The 26,778-nt window shown below is 36.4% G+C and overlaps 1 protein-coding gene across 6 annotated transcripts; it reads left to right on the top strand.

Moving 5' to 3' along the window:
* Nucleotides 1–739: 739 nt before the first annotated feature.
* On the top strand, nt 740–26,778 carry LOC149080064 (ninjurin-2-like). 6 transcript variants are annotated; one of them, XM_089239013.1, is made up of 4 exons: nt 768–925; nt 23,083–23,280; nt 24,110–24,310; nt 26,509–26,778. In XM_089239013.1, the coding sequence occupies exons 2-4, from the start codon at nt 23,125–23,127 to the stop codon at nt 26,665–26,667; spliced, it is 516 nt and encodes a 171-aa protein (XP_089095139.1). In that variant the 5' UTR covers nt 768–925; nt 23,083–23,124; the 3' UTR covers nt 26,668–26,778. The 6 variants fall into 6 exon arrangements, 5 of the variants coding, with proteins under 5 accessions (XP_089095139.1, XP_089095141.1, XP_089095140.1 ...); XM_089239015.1 differs by having other exon boundaries at nt 792–940; XM_089239014.1 differs by lacking the exon at nt 768–925 and adding an exon at nt 21,749–22,131.

Raw genomic sequence — 26,778 nt, 5'->3', positions numbered from 1 at the left:
CTATTTTCCCTATACTTCAAAAGGAAAGAAATAATTATTTACGTATACGATTACGCATCTTTAGATAGAAAACCATCGATAAACGCCAAAAGTCGAAATAATCCTTCATTATTAAACATCAAATGCAGTGAAACAATCATTCAAATTAATAGTAAGATTTAATTTTATTTGGATTCGAGTAATCGAATCCAAACGATTTCACGTTATTCGTATAAGTTTGCGATTCGAAACCGATCATGTGCCGATAACACCACGTTAAACTTTGTTCCAAACTTTTGACATAGATAAGATTGAAGTATATTCAATTGAATTAAAGAATCAAAGTAGACAAAGTTTCGATCCAAAACTCGATCTGGATCGCAGACTATAATCTTATTGTTTTTCAAAAATATATATGTATATCGACTGTTAGATTACGGAATTTTCGTCTGTAAGTTTTTTTTATGCTAGAGGCAATGCCGTCTTAAGGCGTGGGCCCATCCGGGCATGGCCCGGGGGCTTCAAGCGAAGAGGGGCCTCACAAAAATGAGATCTGGTTGAAATTTTCGAGAATTCGTTTGGTAGGGACTCAGCAAAATCAATTGGCTCGGCGGCCCATGATGCTCTTAAGACGGCCCTGGCTAGAGGTTAAAATTCATTAAATGATTTTTAAATGTTTTGAGCTAGCAACTGGTATAAATATTTGGTGCATCGTTTAAAAAATTCATTCAAGAAGTTTTCGATTTTCAAAAGGGAATTTCGTGTTGCTAGAGGGAAAATATCGAGAGGGTGTTGAGAAGAAAACTATGTTTCGGTCGACCGTCATTGACTCAACATAACGACAACAAAGGTTTCCTTTTGATGTAGACAATCTCTACTAGCCGGAGGAAGAGGGCCTTGCTGTAGCCCAAAACCCTGCTAAAACAAAGGATGTGGGGTAAAACTGGTAAGATTTGATAATGTATGTGTGCAGTGCAATAAGTATTATGATCTTGCCTTCAAAAGACTAATTCTCGTATATTATCTTTTTTTTTCTATTTCAGTGACGTGATTATGAACCCCCGCAATAAATTATTCGTTAGAATGTGAGGGCGTGCCAAAAGTCCCAAAATTGATCCGTAAAACGGGAGAGAGTGAAGTTCCTCAAATTTAAGAAACAATATACACCATATACCAGGGGGTCGCAAACTGGCGGCCCGTGGGCCGTATCCTGTAATGTGATTAAACTTATAATTTCCAAACTTGATGCATTTTTCTAATTTCAACCCCATCCAAAATAAGTTTTAATGCGTCTAAAATCGATGCTGGGTCATATTTTACCGTTTTTTCTTGAGATGCCTTCCACATCTCTATTTGTGAATATAATCATAATATATTGTGTACTTCTATCATTGGCGGAGATACGGTGGGGCATTGCCCCCCCCTCCCCCCCAACATCAAAGATGGAGTCGACTGATGTAATGTCTATATGGATTGACATCATCATAATCGTGCCCCCAGACTTCAGAGTCTATCTCCGCCTATGATTTCTATTCATCAGAGCAGTTATAGCTCCAGGCTGAGCCGAAAATAAAAAGGGAACAACCAGGGCCGCAATTAGATGCTTGGTCAGCTGGGACAAGCACGCATTTTGAGAACCCCTCATAATGTCGAAAGAGAGGGTGAAGAGTGAAATTTGCGCCCCCTCTAGTCCAGCGCCCGGGGCACAAGACCCACCTGCACCCCTCTAGTTGCGGCCCTGGGAACAACTAACCCTCGGCAAATTTTAGGAGTAACGAAAAACACTTAAAACATTATCGTATTTTACAATTCAGGGACGACAAAATCACGTTCACAAAAATCCCATTTATAGTTACGCAACTAGATACAAAAATTTACTCACCTACCAGGAGCAAAATAGTATTTTGACGCCCCTCTATAACGTTTACCAAGTGGTCAAAAGAGGAGAATCAGAGACAGAGCAGCAACTGGGGAGGGGGTGGGGAGCAGGAGAGTCTAGTCAACACCCACTAGAAAATTCTCTAGTAGGTGTTGGTCTGGTGCCCCGAGCGCCGGACCACACGGTGCGCAAATTTCACCCTTTAGCCGCTCCTTCAACATTAAAAGGGGTGCGAAAATGCATACGTGTCCCTGCTGATCAAGCATTTAGTTGCGGTCTTGACCAAACACCCCCTTGCCGCCTCTCACCCCAGTTATGGTCCCTAAGACTTTCAGATTTCTTATACCGCACAAAGGGTTGAATATAAAAATACAGTAATTATACATTCAAAATTTAAATGATATTTACAACCCCCCCCCCCCCCCCGTTTGCGTGAAAGGATTGGCATCGAAAAGGGTTTTGTGATAGCTTTCCGTTTTTAGTTCATGTCCCGGCTCCATATACAATATTACGGCCCGCATATGCAGAGAATACCATTGAATACGACCCACATCCAGTGCCGTCTTAAGGCATGGGCCCACCCGGGCACGGCCCGGGGGCCTCAAGAGGAAAGGGGCCTCACAAAAATTAGATGTGGTTGAAATTTTAAAGAATTTGCCTGATAGGGCCTCAGAAAAATCACTTGGCCCGGGGGCCCATGATGCTCTTAAGACGGCCCTGCCCACATCCAGGGCCCTAGGCTGGGATCTTTTACGCCCCCCAGCTGGGCCGTCTTTAAAGCATCATGGGCCCCCGGGCCAAGTGATATTTCTGAGGCCCTACCTGGAAAATTCTCCAAAATTTCAACCGGTCCTCATTTTTGTGAGGCCCCTGGGCCGTGCCCGGGTAGGCCCATTCGTTAAGACGGCACTGCCCCCTAGACCAGACTTCCATGGGGGCCCCTTTATGATGAATTATAGCAGAAAAAACAAAAAACGACGAAAATCGTTCTGGGCCCTGTAAGCCCCACACTCGTGGGGGACATATCCAGGGCCGCAACTAGATGCTTGGTCAGTCGGGTACTTTATACAAAAATGAAAATATTATTCGATTGCTAATCATTTTAATTTCTACGAATTATGGTTCCTTAAAGAGAATATTAATTCACGTTTGATAAGCCTAATCTAATGAAAGCGTAATCTCTTCGTCCTGCGAACTCTTCGTAATAGGTACAGCAATAACAGTGTGTTCCTAAAGTATATATGCATCACGCGTGGTATCTGACTCGGATAACTTTGCATGTAAGAAAGATTTCGGATAGAACCGCTAAACTTACTTCCTTTGCACGTGAGCATGATTTGACATTTCCCTTTTATCGCCGAATGTTCAATGAGCTTTCGACCGGCCATTTGATTAGAGAACGAAAACAAATATAGCTCTCAATGTTGCCAAACGTTATCGAATAAAATTATTTTTTTCCCTCATTTCTTCCCCTATTGCATCCTGAATTCCGTAATTTCCTCACACAAATGTTGACTATATTTCATTCATGCAAATACGGATTTCAGGATACCAAATCTAACAAATAGCCAATTGTCACCAAAATAGTGGCCAGTTGCTCCTAAAACTGCCAAAATATGCTTATCGTTACAAAAAGTCACCAATTACCGGGTTATTAAGAGCTGAATCCAGAAGCAAATTGTGAACGTACGGGAAAAACTGTTAATATTTTAATCAAAACGACAGGATGTCCAAAAAGTATGAAGAGAAAAAACAGCTGTGTACTGAGGCAATCGTAACAGAGACGTGGGGGGGGGGGGGATTAAAAATGTTGCTTTGAAAAAATCGAAATATTAGCCAAAAAACTCTGTAGGAGCTCTTTTAATCAATATCTCTCAATTTATGATGTTTTTTAAATGTTAGTAACTCAAAATTTCTTTTGAAGAGAATCCCTATCCTTCCCCACCCAACGCTTAATCCTGGGGCGGTCTTAGGGCAGTGCGACCGGTGCAATTGCACCGGGCGCCGAAACGCGTTAAATATACATTGCCTTAATATCCAACCAAGAGGTGTGTGTGTGTGGGGGGGGGGGATATGGACGATCACCACACCAAAAGTCTGATAATAATGTAGAATGAATCTGTCCCGTATTTCACGGGACAGTAATGACTAGCAAAAATTGCCTCAGACACATCACTCTGGATTTTCGCCTGAGGGAGAAGGGGGAGGGGCGCTGACTACTGTTTTTGCACCGGGCGCCACTAAGTCTAAGACAGGTCCTGGCTCAATTCACCAGTGTGCCCGCTCCAAAGGTAAGTCCCTGCGCAAGCCCCTGAATCGTAACTGAATCTACAAGTATGAAATAAGTTTGACACATAAATCGCACCATCTGATTGCATGTTGTCATAGAACTAGAGTTTATAGACTGTGTATCCAGTTTTTGTAGTTTAGCCGCTGTGCGATCGTGTAAGCATCATGATGGACTAGCCATAGCCCTCCACATGCTAGTGCCGGGTCCCCAGGCCAGGATGGGCTTCCCACCATCCTCGAAAAATTTTGTGCACCCCCGCCCCCTTGAGCCGAGATTATGGTTCATTTTTGCAGTAAAAAAAACAAAAAACGAAACCCCTTTCAGGAAGAAAAAAATTGTTGAATGTTCCCCCCCCCCCATCCCTCCGATGAGAAAATCCTGCAAACTCTGCAGAGTTTGTACATACACTAAAACCCCCCTACAATGACAATCGATAATAAATACCCCTACAATGATATATATTTTTTTCAAATCTTGTTTAGAATTGCCTAGTTTAATGTTAAACTCTCGATACAACAATCAGGGCTGCAACTAGATGTTTGGTCACCCGGGGCAAGTCCACATTTTGGCGCCCCCTAGTAATGTTGAAGGAGAGGTTTGAGAATTAAATTTGCGCCCCTCTGGTCCAGCGAACGGAGCACGAGACCCACTTGCTTCCCCCTAGTTGCGGCCCTGACAACGGTATCCTCTACTACGATAAACCCCTCTATAACGATATTTTTAGGAGATTTTTGAAATCGCTACACACAACAATATTTTTTTCTATTTTGCTCAAAATCGTTTTGAATTTAAATTTAACTAATTCGTCACTTGTTCCCGTTCTTTTGAAGGCGTCTAATAACATCAATATTTTGCACTAAAGGATCATCGGAAGCTAAAGGAAGTTATTGCCATTGCTACTTTTTGTGCACGACACAAAAGTGCAATGCGATAAGCTTCCTTACAGAGGCAATGCAAGGCAAGGGTCGGAAGGTGTCATCCTCAAAAAGCTTCGAAAAAATTACTACTAATTCTACTCATTTAAATATGCACAACAACATAAAAATATCCGGCAGAATCATAATGGGTCACTCAAAAAAAATTGTAAATATTAATATTTTGAATGCTAATACAGGCCAAGAACGAAATTAAAAATTCCGAAATCGCCGAGTGACGTCATTCAAACAACATGATTAGGCACTTCACAGATAGAGAAAGAAAGAAAAAAATAAAGCGGAACCTCGTTTATACGTCTCTCGGTATACGGTTATAGGACATTCACGTTTATACGACGTTTGACTTCCGTCGCATATGTTCCTATACATTTTAATGTTAAAATAATTAATTTATTCGCCACAAAACCTCAATTATTTGACGTTTTCACTGACTCGCACACCAAATCTTTTGAGAAAACTTCCATCGAATGCGCACAATTTTTGTACACAGTGAAAACGCGTTGCTGCCAGGGCTGTCTCAAGAGCATCATGGGCCCCCGGGCCAATTGGTTTTTCTGAGGCCCTACCTCGTAAATTCTAGAAAATTTCAATCGGATCTCATTTTTGTGAGGCCCCCGGGCCGTACCTATGTAGCCCCATGCGTTAAGACGGCACTGGTTGCTGCAACAGTTCTTCTTTCATGTTGTCACCGCAATAGCCATAAATGATAATAGCTGATGGTCATTTAGAGTGAACTCTTAAGTGATTTGTTTATTGCTTGTTTCTGGGAATATGCAGACGCAATGAGTCCAAAAGAAATGGGTTACAATTGTTTTGACGGCCATATGTCTTTTCAAATTTTTTCTTCTTCCAATGTTTTTACCGTTATCCTCAAAGTGTAAGAAAGTCCACACATTGTAAGCATTTGGAGGGTACAGGTCTGCCGATAAGAGACACATACGGTACACATACACAATAAGTTCTTTCGATCGTTTCCTGTGAAATTTTCTTTCGTTGTGGTGCTGTGCTTGCTGGCTGCGTCAAATCCACCGTTCATAATGTTGACAAAACGAAAAGTGCTTTCTTTAAAAAAAAAATAACGGGAAATTTTGGAACAAGAAATTTAATTCATGAAAAAATTTGATCTTGCAAAACAGTTGAATATCTCTGTGGCAACTTTGAATTTGAAAACGATTATAAAGCAGAGAAACAAAATCAAAGACCAAGCTGCTGGTTGCAAATCATCTACTGCCAAAAAAATGAGAGTACAAGATAAGAAATTTTCCCAAGTCGAGAAGATTTTGTTGCTATTTTTTACCCTCTGTCGTACCGCAAAGATAATGCTCCAAGTGATTTGAAATGCTCGACTTAATTATTTTTCCCTCAAGTGTTATTGAAATATTTTTTTATTAACGTTGGAGACAAGGCCGTCTTAAGAGCATCATGGGCTCCCAGGTCAAGTGATTTTTTTGCTGTCCTACTTGTCATTCTTTCGAAAATTTCAACTAGATCTCATTTTTGTGAGGCCCTCTCTTCTCTTGAGGCCCCCGGGCCGTGCATTAAGACGGCACTGGGTGGAGATGCAATTAAACACATTGAATTTTATAATACAGGGTGATTATAAAAAAACTATCCCGACATATGGGCCCCTAACTATCATACCATTCACAGAAACTGAATGAAATTTTGGCATAAGGTATTTTGATGTATGCGCTCAAGAATGATATGGAAAACAAAACAGTGTCACTCTAACAGTTACGGTTACAGTGAGAAAATTTCGAAAATATCAAATGGCAACACCAAGTTTTTTGTATTGGAATGTGATCTCCATTGTGAAAAACCCTAAATAGCGTTCGAACGGCAACTGTAGCATGAAAATCACCGGCGGTAGATAGGCTAAAAGTGAGGACAACCAATAAGGACAGAGAAGCAGCATAAAATAAAGCATTTTATTGTTTCACAAATTTTCCACATGACCTTGTGGAGGACTAATCAGGCTGGGATCTCAGCCGAAGAAACGGTGTGACGAATGAAACGAACATTAATGCTCTGGTGCACGGCAAAGTCCTTTTTACTTTTTCCTTGCCTAGCTCCGGGGATTTTCGTGCTACAGGTGCCATTCCAACGCTGTTTAGTGTTTTTCAGTATGGAGATCGCATTCCAATACAAAAAACTTGGTGTTGCCATTTGATATTTTCGAAATTTTCTCACTGTAACCGTAACTGTTAGAGTGACACTGTTGTTTTCCATATCATTCTTGAGCGCACACCTCAAAATACCTTATGCCAAAATTTCATTCAGTGTCTGTGAATGGTATGATAGTTAGGGGCCCATATGTCGGGATAGTTTTTTTTATAATCACCCCGTATTTTGTAAGCCTGTGTGCGTGTGTGTGTGTGGCGGGGGGGGGGGGAAGGAAGAAGCCATTTTCTTTAAAAAGTATCAGTTTAAAAGACTTACACATTAGGCCCCTTTCACACGGAGCGGATGCGGGTCCGCATACCCTTTCACACGAGCAGCCTTTCAAACTAAAGATGCTTGAAATTCGTGCATAAAAACTACTTTTTCGCAATTTTTGTAATTATTTTTCTCCTTCATCCCTAATTCAGTGCCCATAGGCAGCCTAGAGCCATTCTTTTGTAGTTTAATCTAAAGCCCCATAGAATATGAGTGTAAAGATGCCTTCATTCCCATCCTCACAAGTAGTCGATGGGAAAAAATACCTTAAAATATTTTCAAAAGATTTTGAAAAAAAGATCTGTCTTTTCGGAAAAATATGAAAGAAAAATTTCCAAAACATCCAATGATGTTCCAAAAAAAAAAAAAATTCAGGAGATATCAAACTCTTTGCAAGTAGAAAAAAAAGGGGAGGGATGGAGACTTTTTCAAAATGTCTGTGCTTAGAAATATTCTCATCACAATTCTGTCTTAGGCCGGGATTACACTATAAATGTTTTATAAAAGTTCGTTTATAAAACTTGAAAAATGCAACCAATAAGCGGATCAGTTAAGTTCGCTCGAATGTAACAGATGTGTTTATTGGTAACATTTTTCAAGTTTTATAAAAGAATTTTTATCAAAGTTTTATAAAAGAATTTTTATCAAAGTTTTATAGTGTAATAGATAGAGTTAGAATATTAGAGATATAACTGGTTCGATCCGTGCAGGTAGCACACTGGTAGTCGCCTGAAGTTTGTTTTCTTTTGTTTCACTACCCACGCATTGAAACGTCCCGCCACAAAGAGCAATATACCCTACAAGGGTACAAATATTCAATCATTACACTTTACTCACAATTTGAAGTAGAGATGAGAGCACACTGACTGCAGGGCTGTCTTAAGAGCATCATGGGCCCCCGGGCCAAGTGATTTTTGTGAGGCCCTACCAGACAAATTCTTGAAAATTTCAACCAGATCTAATTTTTGTGAGGCCCCCGGGCCCATGCTTTAAAATGGCACTAACTGACTGCACGCACAAAGCTGGATTTTTTTCCCCCAAAAAGAAATTCATTCACTTCACTTATATAAGATGAGCAAAAAAAGGGGGAAAAATATATGCACAACATATTACAGACTGAAGTGATTTTTGATACACTTAGTTACATATGAGTTGACAAGGGGTAACTTCGTTGCCCGTATTGGCAACATGCAATAAAGCTAAAACTAAAAGTCACTAGTGAAATTAGTATTGCTATGTTAAATGCGCGACAAAAAAGAAAAAAAAAGACATATTGTATGAAAAAAATATGCATATATGTGAACGGCAAATCAAGAAAATACATGTACTGAGTATAAAAAATACAGGTGGCGGACAGGTATTTATTTGTAAAAAACAATAAGCAAATCGCTTCGGTGAAACAAAATCAAAATGTATGAATTCATGTCTGAGTATTAAAATAAGTTTCAATATTTGGTATGTTAGCAATGTAAAAAAAAAATGTTTGCAAAAAATATTTTTTCTATGTGAGGGAATCTCAAAGACCACATGAGGTCTTCTCAAGGAAGCACATTAATTTTGGGTGCACAAAGATTTTTGTTTTTGTGCAGAAAAATTATTGCTTTATAGAAGTCAAGTTGTCGTAGGTTTAGGATATATTTATTATATAAAGAAATATCATTTGAAGTTGAGTACCCTAAAAACTTGAGAAATTTGAATTAAATAGTTATAATTGGTAATAAGTTAGTCTTATAATCGCAGCCCCTGTAAGTAGACCGTATTGTAATTATGAATGAATCCAGGCATAATAAACAAAGCGCAAGAAAGTGTGATGAACAATTTTTCGCAAATGAAAAAACTTATACCAGAAAAATCTGAGTTTGTTCGTGAGGAATTCAACATGAGATTTCCATTTCAAATTAGAATCAACGTAGATACCGAGATATTTCTACGAGAAGACTTCTCCTAGACACTAGACATTGACAATTACAAGCGTGAAGTGAACAACCGGTTCCAGGAGATTTGAGAACAAGATTCGAGTTGGGACTTCCCCTGAGGCAAAAGTGCATAAATTTCGTTTTGTCGACGTTTAACCTCTTATCGTTGTGAGCAAAGTAATCGTTAATTCCAAGATCTTTCAATTTGAAACTGGAAGATCTTACTCAATTTGAAATACCAATGTAAAATGATCGTAGAATGAATAAAGAATTACCGAGTCATCGGCGTATGTAATAATTTTACCGAAAAGTTTTAAAGTACAAAAATCATTGATGAAAATAATGAAAAGCAATGGACCCAAAATGGAGCCCTGAGGAACTCCTCTACCAATGTTCGAGTTAGAACTAAATGAATTGTTAATTTTAACATTTTGTGTTCTATTTCTTAATTATGATCTGAACGAAAGAAGTGGTTCACCTCTGACACCAGCATAATACAGTTTACTAAGTAAAATTTCATGATTTTCGGAATCAAATGCCTTAGATATATTTGCAGCACCAACCCCTCGATGAGTATAAAAAAAAGCTTGCCGTTCGGAATCGGCAATAAATTGTAGGTCCCGGACTAATTAACCCTCGTGTGCAGAAAATGACCGTGGTGCGTCAAAAATGATCAATGATCAATTAGATATATCAAGAAAAATAGCTATAGTTTGTTTATTTTTGTCGATGCTTGTGTAAGTAAATTTGCAGAAGTTTAGTAAAGCATTCGGCAATCCATATTGATTAGAAGCAAAAAAATTGTTTTTAAGTAAAAAACTAACAAGTCTGATTTTCATTGCGGATTCTATCGGTTTAGAAAAAAATTGGTAAAATCGAAATAGGACGATATAGTTGGTCAAGTAATTTTTATCTCCAGATTTGAAAATGGGAATCACAGTAGCACATTTTAATGAACAAAGAAAGCGATTATGAGTGATGGAATTACTATTATTATGAGTGATGGAATTATTTATAAAATTTGCGAGAAATTGTACGTTTTTAAAACTGAAATATTTTAAAATCTTAGTTATAATCCCATCATATAATCCGAAGTATTCTTTCTACAAATTAAATTTACAACAGTATATGCACGTAGACTGTCAAGAACACACGCACTTCCGGCCCAACTTACGTGAGGTAGGTTTAGACACCAACATAAAACGGTAGTAAATATTGCTCACAATAGCGATAGACTGGGGTCGGTTTAGAAGTAGTAGTCGCAGTTTTCTAGTTTTGTTTCACACATTCGTATACGTATAATACAAAAACAGTGAAAAATATTTTAAAGCTTCGTTGTATTTAAAAAAAATATATATATTCGTATTGCATAAATTCATGATTTTTATTTTGGTATGTTGATGCACTCGCTTATTTTAAGGAATGGCTTTTTTTCTTTTGTTCCCTAGCAATTTATGGTATTAGCACATCAAAGTGATGCCTGGAAGCTATGCTCAATCCAATGCTGCTCTGTTATTGAATTTTCATGCTTTAACTTTACTAAAGTTATATTTATACTTGTATATTTAACTTCATTAAAGCATGTCATAGTTATTGCTTATGTACTTTATAAATCGCTATATCTTTTGTGAAATTTTAAGCAAGCCAATATACATTGGAAGCATTATGTTTTTATGTTTATGTTTGAAAATGATGAAATAAAAGCATTTTTCATGAATATTCACTTATTTTTGTGGCATGTATTTTTCTTTTGCTGAGTGTGTAGTATTGTGCATGTGTTTTATTTGACTAGCGTGTGCGAATGCATGTCTGTCTGTTGTAAGAATGCTATTTTTGTTCATTGATGTAGTTGCAGAACACTCGGGGATGCTGTTTTGTTTTTAGTGCTTCACGCTAGAATATGTAATTGTAAAGTAACCGCTCTGAGTTTAGGCTCTTTGATGCACTCACTCATCGATAGAGTGATATTATGTGTTGACTTGAATAAAAAGTAGTGTTGAGTAGTCTTAGAACAGTAGCATTGCGCATACACGTGACTTGTTCCATGACTTGTTGTCGCTCGTACCTGCTCCCGGTGGGATGACCAGCCTCATGCTTCACCTTCCGATAGTCAATCGTATCCTCTTCCTTAGTAAAAAAAAAAGTACTAGTATCAAAAAATTAGTGTGGGGTATGCCATCGAAACGACTGCACGTTTGGGTGCGACTACGTATTACGCGCCTTTTTACAATACGGACAGCTGGTTTAGTACCCAAGCTCGAACACACATTCACATGAGTACAGCACCGTCTCAACGCATGGGCATGAACCCACTGGGGACTTTGACATATCAAAGCAACTAACATTGTGTGTAACTTGGACGCGGTAATTTTTATTTCCTGTGCACCAACCCGATTCTTCTGTGGTGCTTTCGCTTGCGTGGGAGCATTTTCACAGTGCACGGTCATGCACTCTCTCAGCTTAGAGGGTATAGTGGGACCAAGTGCATTACTCGGCCCTGTATAGGAGTACTTTGGGTCCCGGAATATATCCAGGTTGGTGTTTAAATTAGTTAGTGTTTTTATAAAGGGCGGTAACTATCGACCGCCCAATAATGATTCCCTGTGAAAAACTAATATGGAAAAGTGCTTTCAATTTTTTTTATTTTAAAAATAATGAGTTACGTTTAAAAATTGATGACGTCACTTCATAATCCTGCTAAATTCACCAACGGTACACCAAACGTATAACTTAGCGTTTATGAAGGTATTCACATTCTATTTACCCTAAGAGAAAATCGAGAAAGCGCAAACCAGTTTTTTTTCCTGTCGTGCGTGTGCGTTGCACTTTTCAAATTTTTATACGATTGTTATTACGATTTCCTCAGATTTCATTTTTTGAGTTCATCCGTGAGATTAAAAGAAAAAAAACAACTGCCCCATAAATCCTGAAATTTTACAGAAATGTTTACTCGCCATGTGTGTTAGCAAAATGAACCTCAGATTTAGAAATTAACCCATGGGAAGTATTTTTTAAAAAATATTGAATTTTCTCTCTCTCTCTCACACACAGATTTTTGAAATTTATAAATTTTTAAAATATAAAAATTCATGAAAATTCTAATCAGTGATCATTAGAATCTACCTGGACAAGAACAACCGCTGCCATTCGTTGTTCAAAATCCAACAAGCGCGTTCAAAATCCAATGATAATTGTTGACGACCTTGAGTCTGTGGTCGGCTTTGACTGAGTTCCCACGCCACTTTCATATGTTCATGGGGACAAAAAAGGCTGGCCAGACCTAACTCTCTCAACAAACATACAAATAGTGCAATGTCTAAATAGAAATATAACAACAGACTTCTGAGACAGCCTTCATAAATACATTCTGATTTAGAGCCCAACATCTTCGCCAACGCTATCTCACTCATAATGTTCAGAAGTAAATTTGGCCTCTCTAAACTTAATAAGAGTCTCAGGGACATCGCCAAATTAATAACTTTAATTAATAATTGCCACACTTCGGAGGATCTTAACGCCCAAATGGAAGGGTTGGAAAATTTTATTTTCCAGTATCGTGGGCTGCTTGCCCCCATAAATCTCTCAAAAAAGAAAACACCCAAAATTAATATGAAAACCTCCTGGTGAACCCCCAAGTAAATTCTGTGCAAAGTAAACTCAAAGCTGTCAACTACAGCTTCAGCTTAGAACACAAAAGACTCCCTAAATGAAAAACCCTGTCTTTTTATAATATTTAAACGTGAAAGAGCAACATTTTTTTAACTAATTCGTAAATCAAAAAGAGAAACCTTCAGAGATTTCTGCAACAAAGGTTCTAATCCTTATGGTAAACAATATATAAAACAGTAAAATCCAAAAGCACCATCCCCTCCCAGCTTTCCAAACATCTTGGAGAAGATGCGCAAGGAACAGGAACCCAAAGAGATTGTGCTAATATAATTCTGGAAAAACTCTTTCCCACACGACCTAGCACGTCCTCCGCACAGATCACGAACACCGACATCATCGAACTACAATGACACTCCAATCAGTCCGGCTGAGGTGCATAGGATTATAAAACTTATCCCCACGATACAGAGCCACTTTAGTGATCTCTAAATGTTTCGCGGATCCAAGTGATCTGGAAATGTGTCCGGGCCGCTTAAGTGCTCTGGAACTGTGGCACGCATCACTCAAGTGATCCGTAATTACGCCACGGATCACTTAAATAATCAGAGAATGTGCCGCGGGTAACTTGAGTGATGTAGAACCGCACTGGGGGCCGCTTAAGTGCTATGAAACTATGTCACATGTCACTCAAAGGATCTCTAAATGTTTCACGGATCGCTTAAGTGTTCTGGAATTGTGTCGCGTGTCACTTAAGTGATCTGTGAAAGTGCCACGGGCCACTTAATTGCTCTGGAATTGTACCACGGATTACTTAAGAGATCTGTAAATGTGCCGCTTAGTTCATTTTTACAAAATTAGCTTTGAGGAGGGCAGGCCGCATCATATAACCTTCAGGGCCATATTTGGTCCGCTGGCGTTATGCGATTTATCATATATGACTTAGAGGGTGGGTCGCAATGAATTTATTAAAGATACATTTTTTGAGTTCATAGCCTTCGAATAGCATTGAAATTAACAGAAATTGGTTATAATAACATATGGTGTACTTTTTTTTTGAAATTTCAATTAAAAAAAATTTTTTTTGCATTAAAAAAATAAATTTTTGATCGTGGACGGGGGGAGGGGCCACGAACCCCCCTATTCCCTCCGTGTACGTCTCTGAGACAATGCCCTCAACTTAATACTCTATAAAATTAACGAATTCAAGAGCAAAAAAGCCTTTATAAGTATTGATATTAAAGGAGCTTTCGAAAACAACCTATTCCTCAATTAACCAAGAACTGTCCAAAGCTCCCCTTTCTAACAACATTAAATCAGTATTTTCGGACCTCCTAGCAAATAGACATGTCTTCACATCACAACACCGGAAGTCCTGGCGGTTAGAAAATAAGATATTGGATATCCACAGGGTTCGTATAACGGGCCAGCTTTGTGGAATCTTGTACTCAATCAAGCCCTAAAAATCCCCCTCCCGGAAGATGCCCATGTCCAAGCTTTTGCTGAGAACTGCCTTTGTGGTAGGGTCAGTTAACGTATCACAGCTAGTGACAAAGGCAACTAAAATTCTTAACTGTTTTTCAAATTGGCTTAATGAACGCAACCTGTCTCAACAGAAAAAACACAATTTCTCTGTTTCACAAAAAAAAATATCCCCCCCCCCCAGGATAAAAATTAATGGTAAAAATATTAAATTTGTAAACAATCTCAAATATTTAAGCGTAACCAATTCAAAAAGACCTCGGCTGGGAATCGCACATCAACACAGCAATGAACGAAAAGTGACTGACTTCCATTTTTTCTATAATAACGTCAGGTATTTCCAAGAGATCTATCCAGGGAACTTGTTAGTGCACACATCTATGCCTGAACCGGGATTCAAACCCAGACCTGCATAGTCAGAAGATAGCTCCCTAACCACTGGACTGCCAAGCGCAATAAATATTTGAACTAAAATAGCACGCTAATCATGGGACACTCACAAAACTAAGAACTACAAGACGGTAGTCGAAAGATTCTTAGTCCATGGCACCCCAGCGTGGTACAGTAGAACCGCTCGATAACGGACACTCATGGGACCAAGACTTTTGCCTGCTAACGGGGAGTGTCCGCTATTGGGAAGGTACGATGTACAGTAGAATCTCGTTTATACGACTTTCACATTTATACGACGTTAGGCTTCGGTCGCAGTTGGTTCCTATATGTTACTATGGGTAAAAATGATACACCGGTGGTTATGCATAATCATCAATCATCTCAATAAAGAAAGTTTCATTAAATTTCACTACAATTATCACTTTTACCGGTGATTATGCATAATTTCCAAATAAAGTCTGATATATAAATATGACCTAATAAATATATTTATATTCTTTCTTCTCTTCATTAAACCAATTAATTATTTTTATTTGTACATGATACGTGCAACACACATATTTTGCAATAAAAATTAAATTAAATTAAAATAAGTGTGAAGACGAGAGAAGTAAACGTTCATAACAACATTATCAGTTATGTTGGCTTTCTTCACACGTATCAACATGTGCAAACAAAACCAACATTACCATTCGGAATCAGCATCCTGGACCATAGTTATGTTCAGTTAATGAAGTAATTAATTGATAGATTATCATATTTACCAATACGAGCTTTTGATTATACATAATCACCGTTGAATATGATAAATTTATGAACAAAACATGAAAACCAAATTTTGAACAAAAATTCACAAACTAGAGTTTGGAAATAAAAGAGATTTTGCCGAATTTTACTGTCCGCTATCGAGAGTGTCCGCTATAATGGGGAGTGAAATACATTAAAGCCCTATTCCACGGGACCGGGGAGAAGAAACGTTTCCTCTAACGGGAGGTGTCCGCTAACGGGGAGTGTCCGTTAAGTGAGGTTCCACTGTATAAGCATCCAAAAAAAAAAAACCACAACAGGCTTATTAAAAACTGTTTTCCCGCATTTAACGCTGTTTTTTTTCAATATTTCGCCGTTTTTTGAATTCGAGAATATCTCTGTGAATACTACACTTAGAAACATTTAATTTTTTTTTGTTGGCGGCATCACGAGAGAAAGGGCAACAACTTTTTAATTGGAAGTTAGAGCACAGGAGGACCGTATAAAATTTAGATTTTCATATTGTTATACAGTGTATTTTCACTCCCAAAAGTGGTAAAGGTTAATTTTTGAATGCCTGTTGAGCATTTTTTAAATTGGAATTACACCTCCACGACGGACGGTTAATGAGATAAAGGTCGTTCTAGCACTTACAGGACACCCTGTATATTCATTTTCTATAAATATGTCCAGCCAGAGCGATTCAACCAAAACAACAAGAACGAAGCTAATCCTTAGCTAAGGCTCTCTTTAGAGAAAAAAAAAATAGATAATTCCCCCCCCCCCCCCCCATTTAAACTAATCCCACATTGCTCACCAAAATAGGTAAGAGCGAGACGACGCGGCCTGGCAGTTATATACATATATGTGTGTATATGCAGATAAATGTATGTACAGTAGAACCTCCTCTAACGGCAATCTCAGAACAACGGCCACATTTTGTTGAAACCGAACGCGTCCCATATTCTTAACATTTCAGGTAACAGCCGAACAACGGCCATTTTGGACATGGAATCGGAAAAAGGTGCGCATTTCGCTATGAGAAAAATAATTTTCATGCTGATTTTCTCAAGGGAGATTTTTCCACTCAGTGGGGGAAGGGGAAATATGTAAGCTTTCTTTTCCTGGGTACAAATGCTAGATGGGTGTGTTGAAGGCAGTGGAGATGGAAAAAGGTTCACTTAAGTGAGCTATATAGTTTTACCGCGGGCTACTTAAGTGATCTGGAACAGCTCCCCAGGTTACTTAAATGATCTGTAAATGTGCTGTAAGTCACTGAAGTGATTTGAGAATGTGCCGCTTGGTTCGTTCTCACAAAATTAGGTTTGGGATAAGTTCATGGGTTGTGTATTGTATGGTAAAGTTCATAGTTTCCCAAAATTTTCGTCCCATCTCGTCCCCCCCCTTCTTTATAAATTTTTTTCTTCTCATCGCCCCCCCCCCCAACCCAACCCAAGTTAACGCATAGTATCCTATACTAAACTCAAAGCTTCTACCTCCCCACTGGACCTTTCCATCGCCCCCAAGGGGGTAATATTGCCCACTTTGGGAAACACTGGTCTAGTTGATCGTGGGTGGGAATAAAAAACTATATGGGGTTTCTGGTACACATCGTCTTAGTCCATATAAGTTTTTTTTTTCGCCAAGTCGTTTCTGTTGTGTTCTCTTTCAGTACTGCAAGCCTAAATTTTAGGATTCCAAAATAGCACTGTGGATCGATTGACAGGGCCGCAACTAGAAGCTTGGTTACCAGAGGCAAGCACACATTTTGACACCCCTGGTCCAGCGCCGTTGCACAAGACTAACCTGATCCTCTCTAGTAGGGCAGCCCTGTCGATTAATCAATTATTATAATATATTACAATATCAATATAATCATATATTCTGAAAAAAATATTTATTTTAATAATTAATATTATATAAAGTAATTAATGACATAATTATCGTAATCAATTACAGAACGGATTATCATTTCACATGTTATATAGATCACAAATTTTAGTTGTCTTTTTTTTCAGAAATAGAACGGCCGTTCCGTTTAACGGCTACTTCCCAATAACGGCTACATTTTCACGGTCCCGTTAGTCGCCGTCAAGGGGAGCAGGCGGGTCTGATGCCCTGGGTGCTGAACCAGAAGGGGGCGTCGAATTCACCCTTTAACTGCTTCTTCTACATTACAAGGGGCGCCAAAATACCGGCTTGCCCCGGATGACAAAGTATCTAGTTGCGGCCCTGGTCGCCGTTGTTGGGGTTTTTTTACTGTATATGTACATGTATTTTTCTTTTATTATTATTTTCCGTTCTCTATTTCAATTCTCCATGTATTTCATGTCCACAACACACTTGAGTACTCATATTGTGGTATTCATGATGCTCATCGAATGAGGTGCTAAGCGAGATTGCACGGGTGGTCTCTAACTGTAAATATTCCCCCCCAAAAAAAACCCGATATTTTTATTTTGTATATTCCCATCAGATCTAAAAGAGCGACTGAACCCAATGAAACTGATGCTGACATTTAGCCCACAAGTTAACAAGGCCTATCAAATCCATTTGCTCACCAATAAGGTGTTAAGTGAGATGACTCGTCTGATGAATATTTTATATTATTCAATAAGGTTTTCGTTTTGTTTGTTTGTTTGTTGTATCCTTGTATATAATATAAGTGTAAGGTAGCATGCGATGGCATGTGCCCACTCCATACAATTTCTTCTGTATAAAATATACCTTCATTAATGTACATTCATTCTTCTCAACGAAAATCCCGGAACTTTTCTCCAACTCCCGATCCCATCTCGTCTGTTATCACTAGAGCCCGGATTATATGCAAATGCATATGTGCATATGCATTTGGATATTTTGGTCTTTTTTTAGCATTAACGCATATAAATACGTAAAATCAAAGAATTTTCAGTATAAGTGCATATTTTTGAAGCTTTATTTAAGCTCACTCAATTTTTTTTATAATTTTTCAAATAAATATTGCTCATAATATTTTCATAACATCGGTTTTTTCCCCGCAGGTGAAATTTAGTGAATTAACACATATTTATAAAGTATTTTACCAATATTGACCGTTTTATTGTGTAAGGCTATTTCTAGAGATATGTCAAAGTGTTAAATTTTTTTTAGAAATAGCGTCGAAATTCTTTTGTTACTGGTATTTTCGTTATTAAGCAACTGCAACAAACTGAAAATTAAAAAATGCCTGAATAAAAAATATGTAGATGTTATTTGCATATGCGGTATATATATATATATATGAGGGGATATTTTTTTGGTAAATGAAATACATATGCACGAAGAAATAGGAAAGATGCATTTTAAAACCACATCTACTTTTTTTGCATGGTAATTTTTTAATGCATATTTTCTCATTTTTTGTACATATTTCGCAATTTTTGAATTTTTTGAAGATTTATAGTGCATATTCTGGGGTGTTTAATGCATATTTTGAAATTTTCAGTGCATATTTTGGCATTTTAAGTGCACATTTTGGTATTTTAAGTGCACATTTTGGTATTTTAAGTGCACATTTTGGTATTTTAAGTGCTTATTTTTGCATTATTAAGTGCATATTTTTGCATTTTTAAGTGCACATTTTTAGAGCACATTTCACCACAAAATCTGTGAATCGCGACAGTACTCAGTCATGTATTACTGTCCCGCCCTTAGAGGCATACAGCAAAATCACGATAATATCCAATCGTCCGGGGAAAATACATTAAAAAGTTTTGGATGATTGTTAATTTTTTTTATACTCAGAATGAAGTGTTCTAGACTCTGCCACGAAGCTGGGCTGGAAGAGATCTCAACAACAGGATAAGCCCATTGTTAAAGTGCTGGCTTTCATCCATGCTCGGCCCGGTGCATGACCTGCTAGATTATCTACGAGGACCTACATTTCTAGGAAGTTCTTCACTTACCGAGCCGCGAGCGATAGATGGCGCCTTTATTGCCCACCCAACTCCATCGGTAGGAAATTGCCGTGTGGGGATATGACCGGAATTGGTGTGCGGCGAAGTAGCACATCTGGGAGGTCTTACTTGAGGGCTCATACATTTTCGGTAAAGACGGTTCTGTATGAATGGGGTATCTTTTCATTTTCCTTACCAGCACGGTATTCGTGTATACGCGATGCCACAACTTTTAGTTGTCCTATAATACTTTATACTGAGAATTAAGCGTTAAAAGTGTGAGATTAGTTTTCGTTACGCTCGCTCCGTTACGCATTATTTATGACCGTTGAATACTGAAAATGAAATTAGCGTAAATAATTTAACCTTTTAACTGCTATGGTCAAGTATTCTCAAGTGTTATTTATTAAGCAATGTAAGATAGGGATGAGCTTATTACAGGAAATCACTATTCTTGTTTCATCTATTCAGTTTTGTCCTATTTCATCGGTGTTTTTCCTTCGATTAAAAAAAATGGCGAAAGGGGAAAAATCATATTTTCTTCTGTTCCCATCAAAAAAACTGGAGGGTTTTACACTAGGAACAGCAACTTGGCGCCCATTGCGCTGATGAGTTGAACTGCTTCCCTTTCCATCAATTTTTTTGGAAACACGTATGGTTACGCCACAAAATGATTAATTAATTCTTCTTAAAATGGTTAATTTAATCTTTGCATTCACATCATCGGGAAGAAGAAGAGAAGTAAGTGTATTCGGAATATCAAATATATATATACATATAAATACCAAAGAAAATCAAAACACGTTTTTAACCACTGTAATTCATTTGATGTTATCATAACAAAACTGGTTGAACAGAAAATTTTATTTTGAATTTTAACACACGTCAATTTGCTTTACTTTCTTAACGAACGATTCATATAATTTTTTACCAGTACTGTACATACGTTATAGCCCTTAATTTCTTAGATAGGATTTCGTAGATAGTTTCTTTCTTGGGAAGTGATATATGAGAAAATTATTGACGTCTTATATATTTGTACGTAGAATCACAATATTTTTTTTATTATTATTCTGTAACATTCTAATGGGAAAACCTGTAGATACGGTATTGAGAAAAGTACTAACTGAGCAAAAATATAGAGCTATCAAAATCTGAATTTGGAAGCAAAGTTTTGGGCAAACGGGAAAAACAATTTCGGGAATTTTTTAAATATAATATAAACTCGGATTCACAAATCTTTTATTTGTTTGGATAGCTATTTCCAATATGTCTTCAATTTCATTAAGGGGATACGGGACGTTCAAATCGTGAAAATGACGAAATGTATTTTATTGTACAAAAAAATGGGAAAGTTTGCGTAAAATATTTTTCAACAAACCGCATTAAAATCTGTTTGTTAATCATGTTTTCTACTGCGATTTTTATAATTAAAAAATCATGGTTGTCTACGGGAAATAATATCTCTATTTCTAGCTTTCTCCGTGTCTGTTTTTCTAACTTATATTCAAAACGTGAACCAAATTTGTTTCAATATACTTTAAATTTAACATGCTTGTTTCTTATGACCTATTTGAGATAACTGAGAGCATTCATTTTTAAATCCACCAATATTTACTGCTAAAAATATGAATTAGTTGTTAAAAATATTGTCTTTGGTGCACGATTATTTTAATCTTTATTTTTTTATCAAATACCATTCGCCACATTCTAAAATGCGTGCTTATAAATGTGTGTGTTTTTGGAAGCATGATAAAAATATGAATGGATTTCATCAAAATAGGAAACGCAGGGGACAAATGTAGTTCATTTCAATTTTGTAGATATTTTTCAATGAATTATTCACTAAGCATAAAAGTTTTCCAAATAATTTGATTAGATTCACCAAAATGCCTTTATTGTGCGTGTTTACGCTATTTAAAAACACATTAGGTGAAATCATTAAAGAAATATAATCTTCATTTTGAACGTCCCTTGTCCCCATAATCCTAGTGCTCTATCGTGAATTAGACTTTTTTTTTATGACCGCGAAAAGAAGATGAGATTTTATCGAATTCTCGTAATTTATCTTGGTAATATGGTATAATGAAAGCAGGATGTTATTGCAGCATTTATAAAGGATTTCTATATCAAAAATAAGAAAAGTAAAAAAAAAAAACCTGGCAAAATTTTGTTGAATCATTTCCGAAGCTATAAAGCGTATGCTATGTTCTTTTTCCGATGTAACTAAAAGAAACGTCATCCATAAAGAGCTTCGATGTTTCCAACGTAATGAAGTGTAACGGATATTATGAAATATATTGATGTTAGGGTATTTCGAAAATGAAATAGAATACAGCTAAAAAAAATTATTTTCTTTCTTCATTTTTCCTAACCCAGTTGAATTTGATATCACCTATTTTTTCATTGAGGTTATGCTATAAAAATGTCTGATATTTAGGTAAATGAATCAAGTTTACTTTAATTATATTGGTCAAAATACTTTTCCATTTACACGACTCTTCGTGATTTGGGAATTGATCTTGCATCGTTAGATTGAACGTTATTTTGAGTGAGTATTGGTTTTGTGGCATTTTAGAATATATTAACAAACAACGTTAACCGAATTTTATCATAAGATTGTTCATACTAATATTTTCTGCTCTTCATGTTTTTTAAAATGTACTTTTGGTACTTTAATACTATTGGTGTTATTAATAGTGGGTGAAAAACAGTGAATAAATGTATACCAAATGCAATTTTTCGTAGAATTTAGAGAAGCACTTATATGAATTCTTTGCTTCCAATAAAGTAATCGAATAATCAAGGGATAATCGTTCATTCTCTATGACAGTGGTTCTCAACTTGTTTTGTCTCGCGGAGCCCTTTTTGGTACATAATTTCTAGGACGGAGCCTCGCAGGCTTATTTTTTTATTTATTTATAAAAATTTACTGATTAATTTTACTTTCCCTCAAATGTGGCCCTAATATAATATATTGTGCTCCTAGGGGCACGAGGAGCTCTAAGGGCTTCGCCCAACCGCTGCTCTATGAGCACGCTCTTTTAATTTATTCCACTTCAGTTGTACATCACTGCTCAATAGCGTTGCGATAATCCTTGCTCGTAAAAGTAGGACTATCCATACTATGGAAAATATCTGAAGAACTTTGAACATTTCATAGTTTTTGAATACTTAGCTAAATATTTATACTAGGTGAGAGGGAATTATGAATAGCATGAAAATACAGCACTTAACGGCTATCTGTGACTGACGTTATTTGTGGTTAAGAATACGCGTATGGTTTTTCGCTCATATGCACAGGCGAACCTTACCGTTCCCAGAAACTTTATTAATAGCTCTTTGTGGGGCAATTTCACTTGTGCGATTAGAAAGCTACTGCATGCGCTAGAACTAAAACGTAAAAAGTAGAGTATAGATCAGACTCTTCCTTTGTGTTTTCTTCTTCCTTTTTTCCTTTTTCTTAATTACTATCCCCGGTTTTCATTTCATTCATTCCTAGATAATTAGCAGAAGAGTTGCTTGTATTGAAGGAACATTGAAGATGACTGTTGTGGCAACGGAAGATGGTCTTGAATCAAGAGCTTCGGCAAGGGTTGTTCGTGATGATGGAGGAGAAACGTTTGAAGCCGGTTCAACATCCAAACCATCTGATAAGAATGAAGAAGGGATGGGGGTCTTCCATGAAGAAAACGAAGAGGCAAGTTTTACGTCTTTAATATTTCTTTAATACAGTAAGATATCTAAAAAACTGAATTTGAGGTGCTTTATATTGTTTTTTTTGTTTCCTAAAACTCTTTTTCTGCAACATACACTTCATAATCATAATACAATAATTAAAATACTCAAAGAATTGATGCTGCAGATACGTAAAGGCTTTTATTTTGATTCCGAATATATTCAATTACGGACATATTTCAAAGTGTACACATAGATAGGACATCTATCATTAGGTATAGATTCTCGTCGAAACTTTAATATTTTTCTTTCAATAACAGGTTTAGATATATGTACAAATACTGTATTATTAGTGACATGCTAAAGACCTTGATTCTAAATTAATTCTTTTGAAATCAAGTGCCTTCCTGTACGAAGTTGCTGATACATTAAGAGTTTATTTTGCCAATTTTGATATAATGAAGCTTATACAGCGATGTGTAACATTTCAAGATGGCAAATTATCACTTCGTAAAAAATAAAAGATTAGACTTCGTTTGAAATGCTTTTAACCTTCGTTTAAAACTATAGGATTAAACATGTACATATTATAGAATTTCGAATTGATTTATTTCGTATCAGGTTCATCCATAATAGCGCATCATAACTATAAATAAAAATTCTAGAAACACAACCTATAAAATAGTTGTCCGATAATTCTTTATCTTAATCATTGAACTTCTTATTTGATTCACATTCTCCATTATATGATTTTATAGCCTCAAATGTTTTCTTATGTCTTTGTTTTATGACAGTAATATTACCCAATTTTATATCGTTTTAATAAATTTGCATATCGCTTATTATTTCAGCTCGATCCACCAAAAAGAAAACGCCCATTGGATAACAACGTTTATTCTACGAAGAAAACTGTCGCTCAGGGTATGATGGACATTGCTCTTCTGACCGCTAACGCCTCTCAACTAAAAATGGTTTTGAAACATCGTAGTGAAAAAAGTGATCCACTGTTTGCACTACAGATGACTTGTCTTAGCCTTTCGATAATCTTGCAGGTATGTATATAACTTTAAATCCATTCGAAAGTTTCGATTGCCGACGTATCAGTTATACTCAATTAACAGCTGGTGCTGAAGTGGTTCACTGTTCTGTTTCATTAATACCTCCTAGATTGTTTAGTATACTAAGTATCTATAGGACGGTAATTCTTCAACCTTTTTACACCTGCGAACCGGGTATTTTTGAATAATCTCAAATTTGAATAATTTTATATTTTTAAATAATCTCAAATTTGAATAATTTTATATTTTTAAATAATCTCAAATTTGAATAATTTTATATTTTTAAATAATCTCAAATTTGAATAATTTTATATTTTTAAATAATCTCAAATTTGAATAATTTTATATTTTTAAATAATCTCAAATTTGAATAATTTTATATTTTTGAATAATCTCACGGACCTGCTGAAATGGGATAAATAATTCGCAGACCTGACCATGACTAATGAAAACTAATTATACAGACGGTATTTTATTTTCTAAATCTGAAATTATGTAGCAGCTAGATGAATTAGACGAAATATACGCCGTTTGGTTGTTGAAGACTACTGATCTAGGAGATTGTTTTCATACACCGACAGGTGGTAAAAGCAGAATAAGAAATTTCGTACAAAAAAATATATATATTACATTATGTTACACATTTGTTGTATGTTTCCGCGTTTTTGTCCCAGAGAATAATAATTATTATAAGAGATTCTCACTCATGAAAATAGATATATTTTATATACTAAGAGTATGGAATGTATTTTTATATTGATAAAAAATATTGCATCAAAACTTGAAAATCGAAAGATTTTGGTATGGACATTTAATGTCTTTGAATTATGCAAATACAATCAGTAGATTCGTAATATACTGTAGTTTTATATAAAGACATAAAGTTAAGAAATAATAATAAAAGGAGTTAAATCATACACACGCATATTCATGATCAACGGTTATTGGACTTGTGGGTGCCCAACTCAACTTTTTCGTTGGAGACTGATATTTGAATTAATTCTGAGGGGCTCTGCCGCATGATAAAAAAGCACCCACAGCACTTGTGTGTCCGACACCACTGCGCCCATCGTTTCGTCAAAAACGAACGTTGTATCGGATGCTCTTGATATCGAAATGAAAATATATAAGGTAGTATAACAGTATAACAATGGAAGTAATAATGGCAGTAATAAATGGAATAGCTTACCCCCGGAGGTAGTAAATTGTAACACAATTGATACGTTTAAAAAGATATACGATAAACATGTTGGGGTAAATCGAGAAGCTATCCATACTTGGAATAAGACAACCATAAGTATTCTTTATGGGCATTGTAAAATTTTTATCACGTGTATATATTGTTTATAATTTTTATTTATTGCATTTTTAATTGGGTTGCTATATTTTTGAAATATATGACATCCATATTTTTATGGGCATCTTTTTCTCAGCCACCTCGTTGGGCATTTTGCCTGTTGTGGCGTTGTATTTGTATTTGTATATATGACACACAGATATACTAGTTATATGAAAAAATGTGGGACTTATCTATACCGGTCGTTGTAACGGTACGGTCGCTATCGGTGTCTGCTAATACGCATCTAGATGCGTGATTCAAGCATCAAAATTCAATTTTACTCCACCAAATTTCGTTGAAGAGTGAAAATACTCCTTTTAATTTTGGGTATTTTTTTTAATAGAGTTATTTCTGTGTTTTTCTTAAAAATACCCCATCTTTCTATAAAACTACCCCTTAAAATTTTGAAGAGGAGTGAAACCGCACTTCAAAATTATTGTTTTTTTCTGATAACACTGGTAGTATAATAATCATGGTCTTCTCAACGAACATCGACTGTATAATGTGAAAATTATGTAATGAAATTATGGTACATACTGTTATATGTACTGTAATAACAAAAAACTACATGATTATACGTACTGTAATAACAAAAACTACATGATTATACGTACTGTAATAACAAAAAACTACATGATTATACGTACTGTAATAACAAAAAACTACATGATTATACGTACTGTAATAACAAAAAACTACATGATTATACGTACTGTAATAACAAAAAACTACATGATTATACGTACTGTATATCTATTAATATGTTATAATTTTTATAATGGTTATCGCCTGTGTGGAAATTTTTTTTGAAAAAAAATTAATTATAGTTCTCTTCTTATATTACTGTTTTTAGATATTTGTTGGAGTATTGTTGATTGTGAATGCAAGATACAACATCAATCGTGCATCGCATCAGCCACGAGCGGACTTCCTGAATAATGCGACCGTGATTGGGATTTTTCTGATCACCATGGTCAATGTGCTTGCTTCCACACTTGGGGATTACGCATGATGCTTTTTTGATGTACCCTACATTTATAGTTTGTTTTATGCACTGAATTTTTGGATCTTCGCTTGACCAACTTATTTTGTACTTAATAAATTATTCTTTCTCATATTCACA

This window comes from Pholcus phalangioides, unplaced genomic scaffold (genome assembly GCF_987345545.1).
Source record: "Pholcus phalangioides strain wild (caught in Gottingen) unplaced genomic scaffold, Ppha-v1.0 ptg000011l_1, whole genome shotgun sequence".
Taxonomy (NCBI): domain Eukaryota; kingdom Metazoa; phylum Arthropoda; class Arachnida; order Araneae; family Pholcidae; genus Pholcus; species Pholcus phalangioides.
This window is presented reverse-complemented; position numbering and strand designations above follow the sequence as displayed.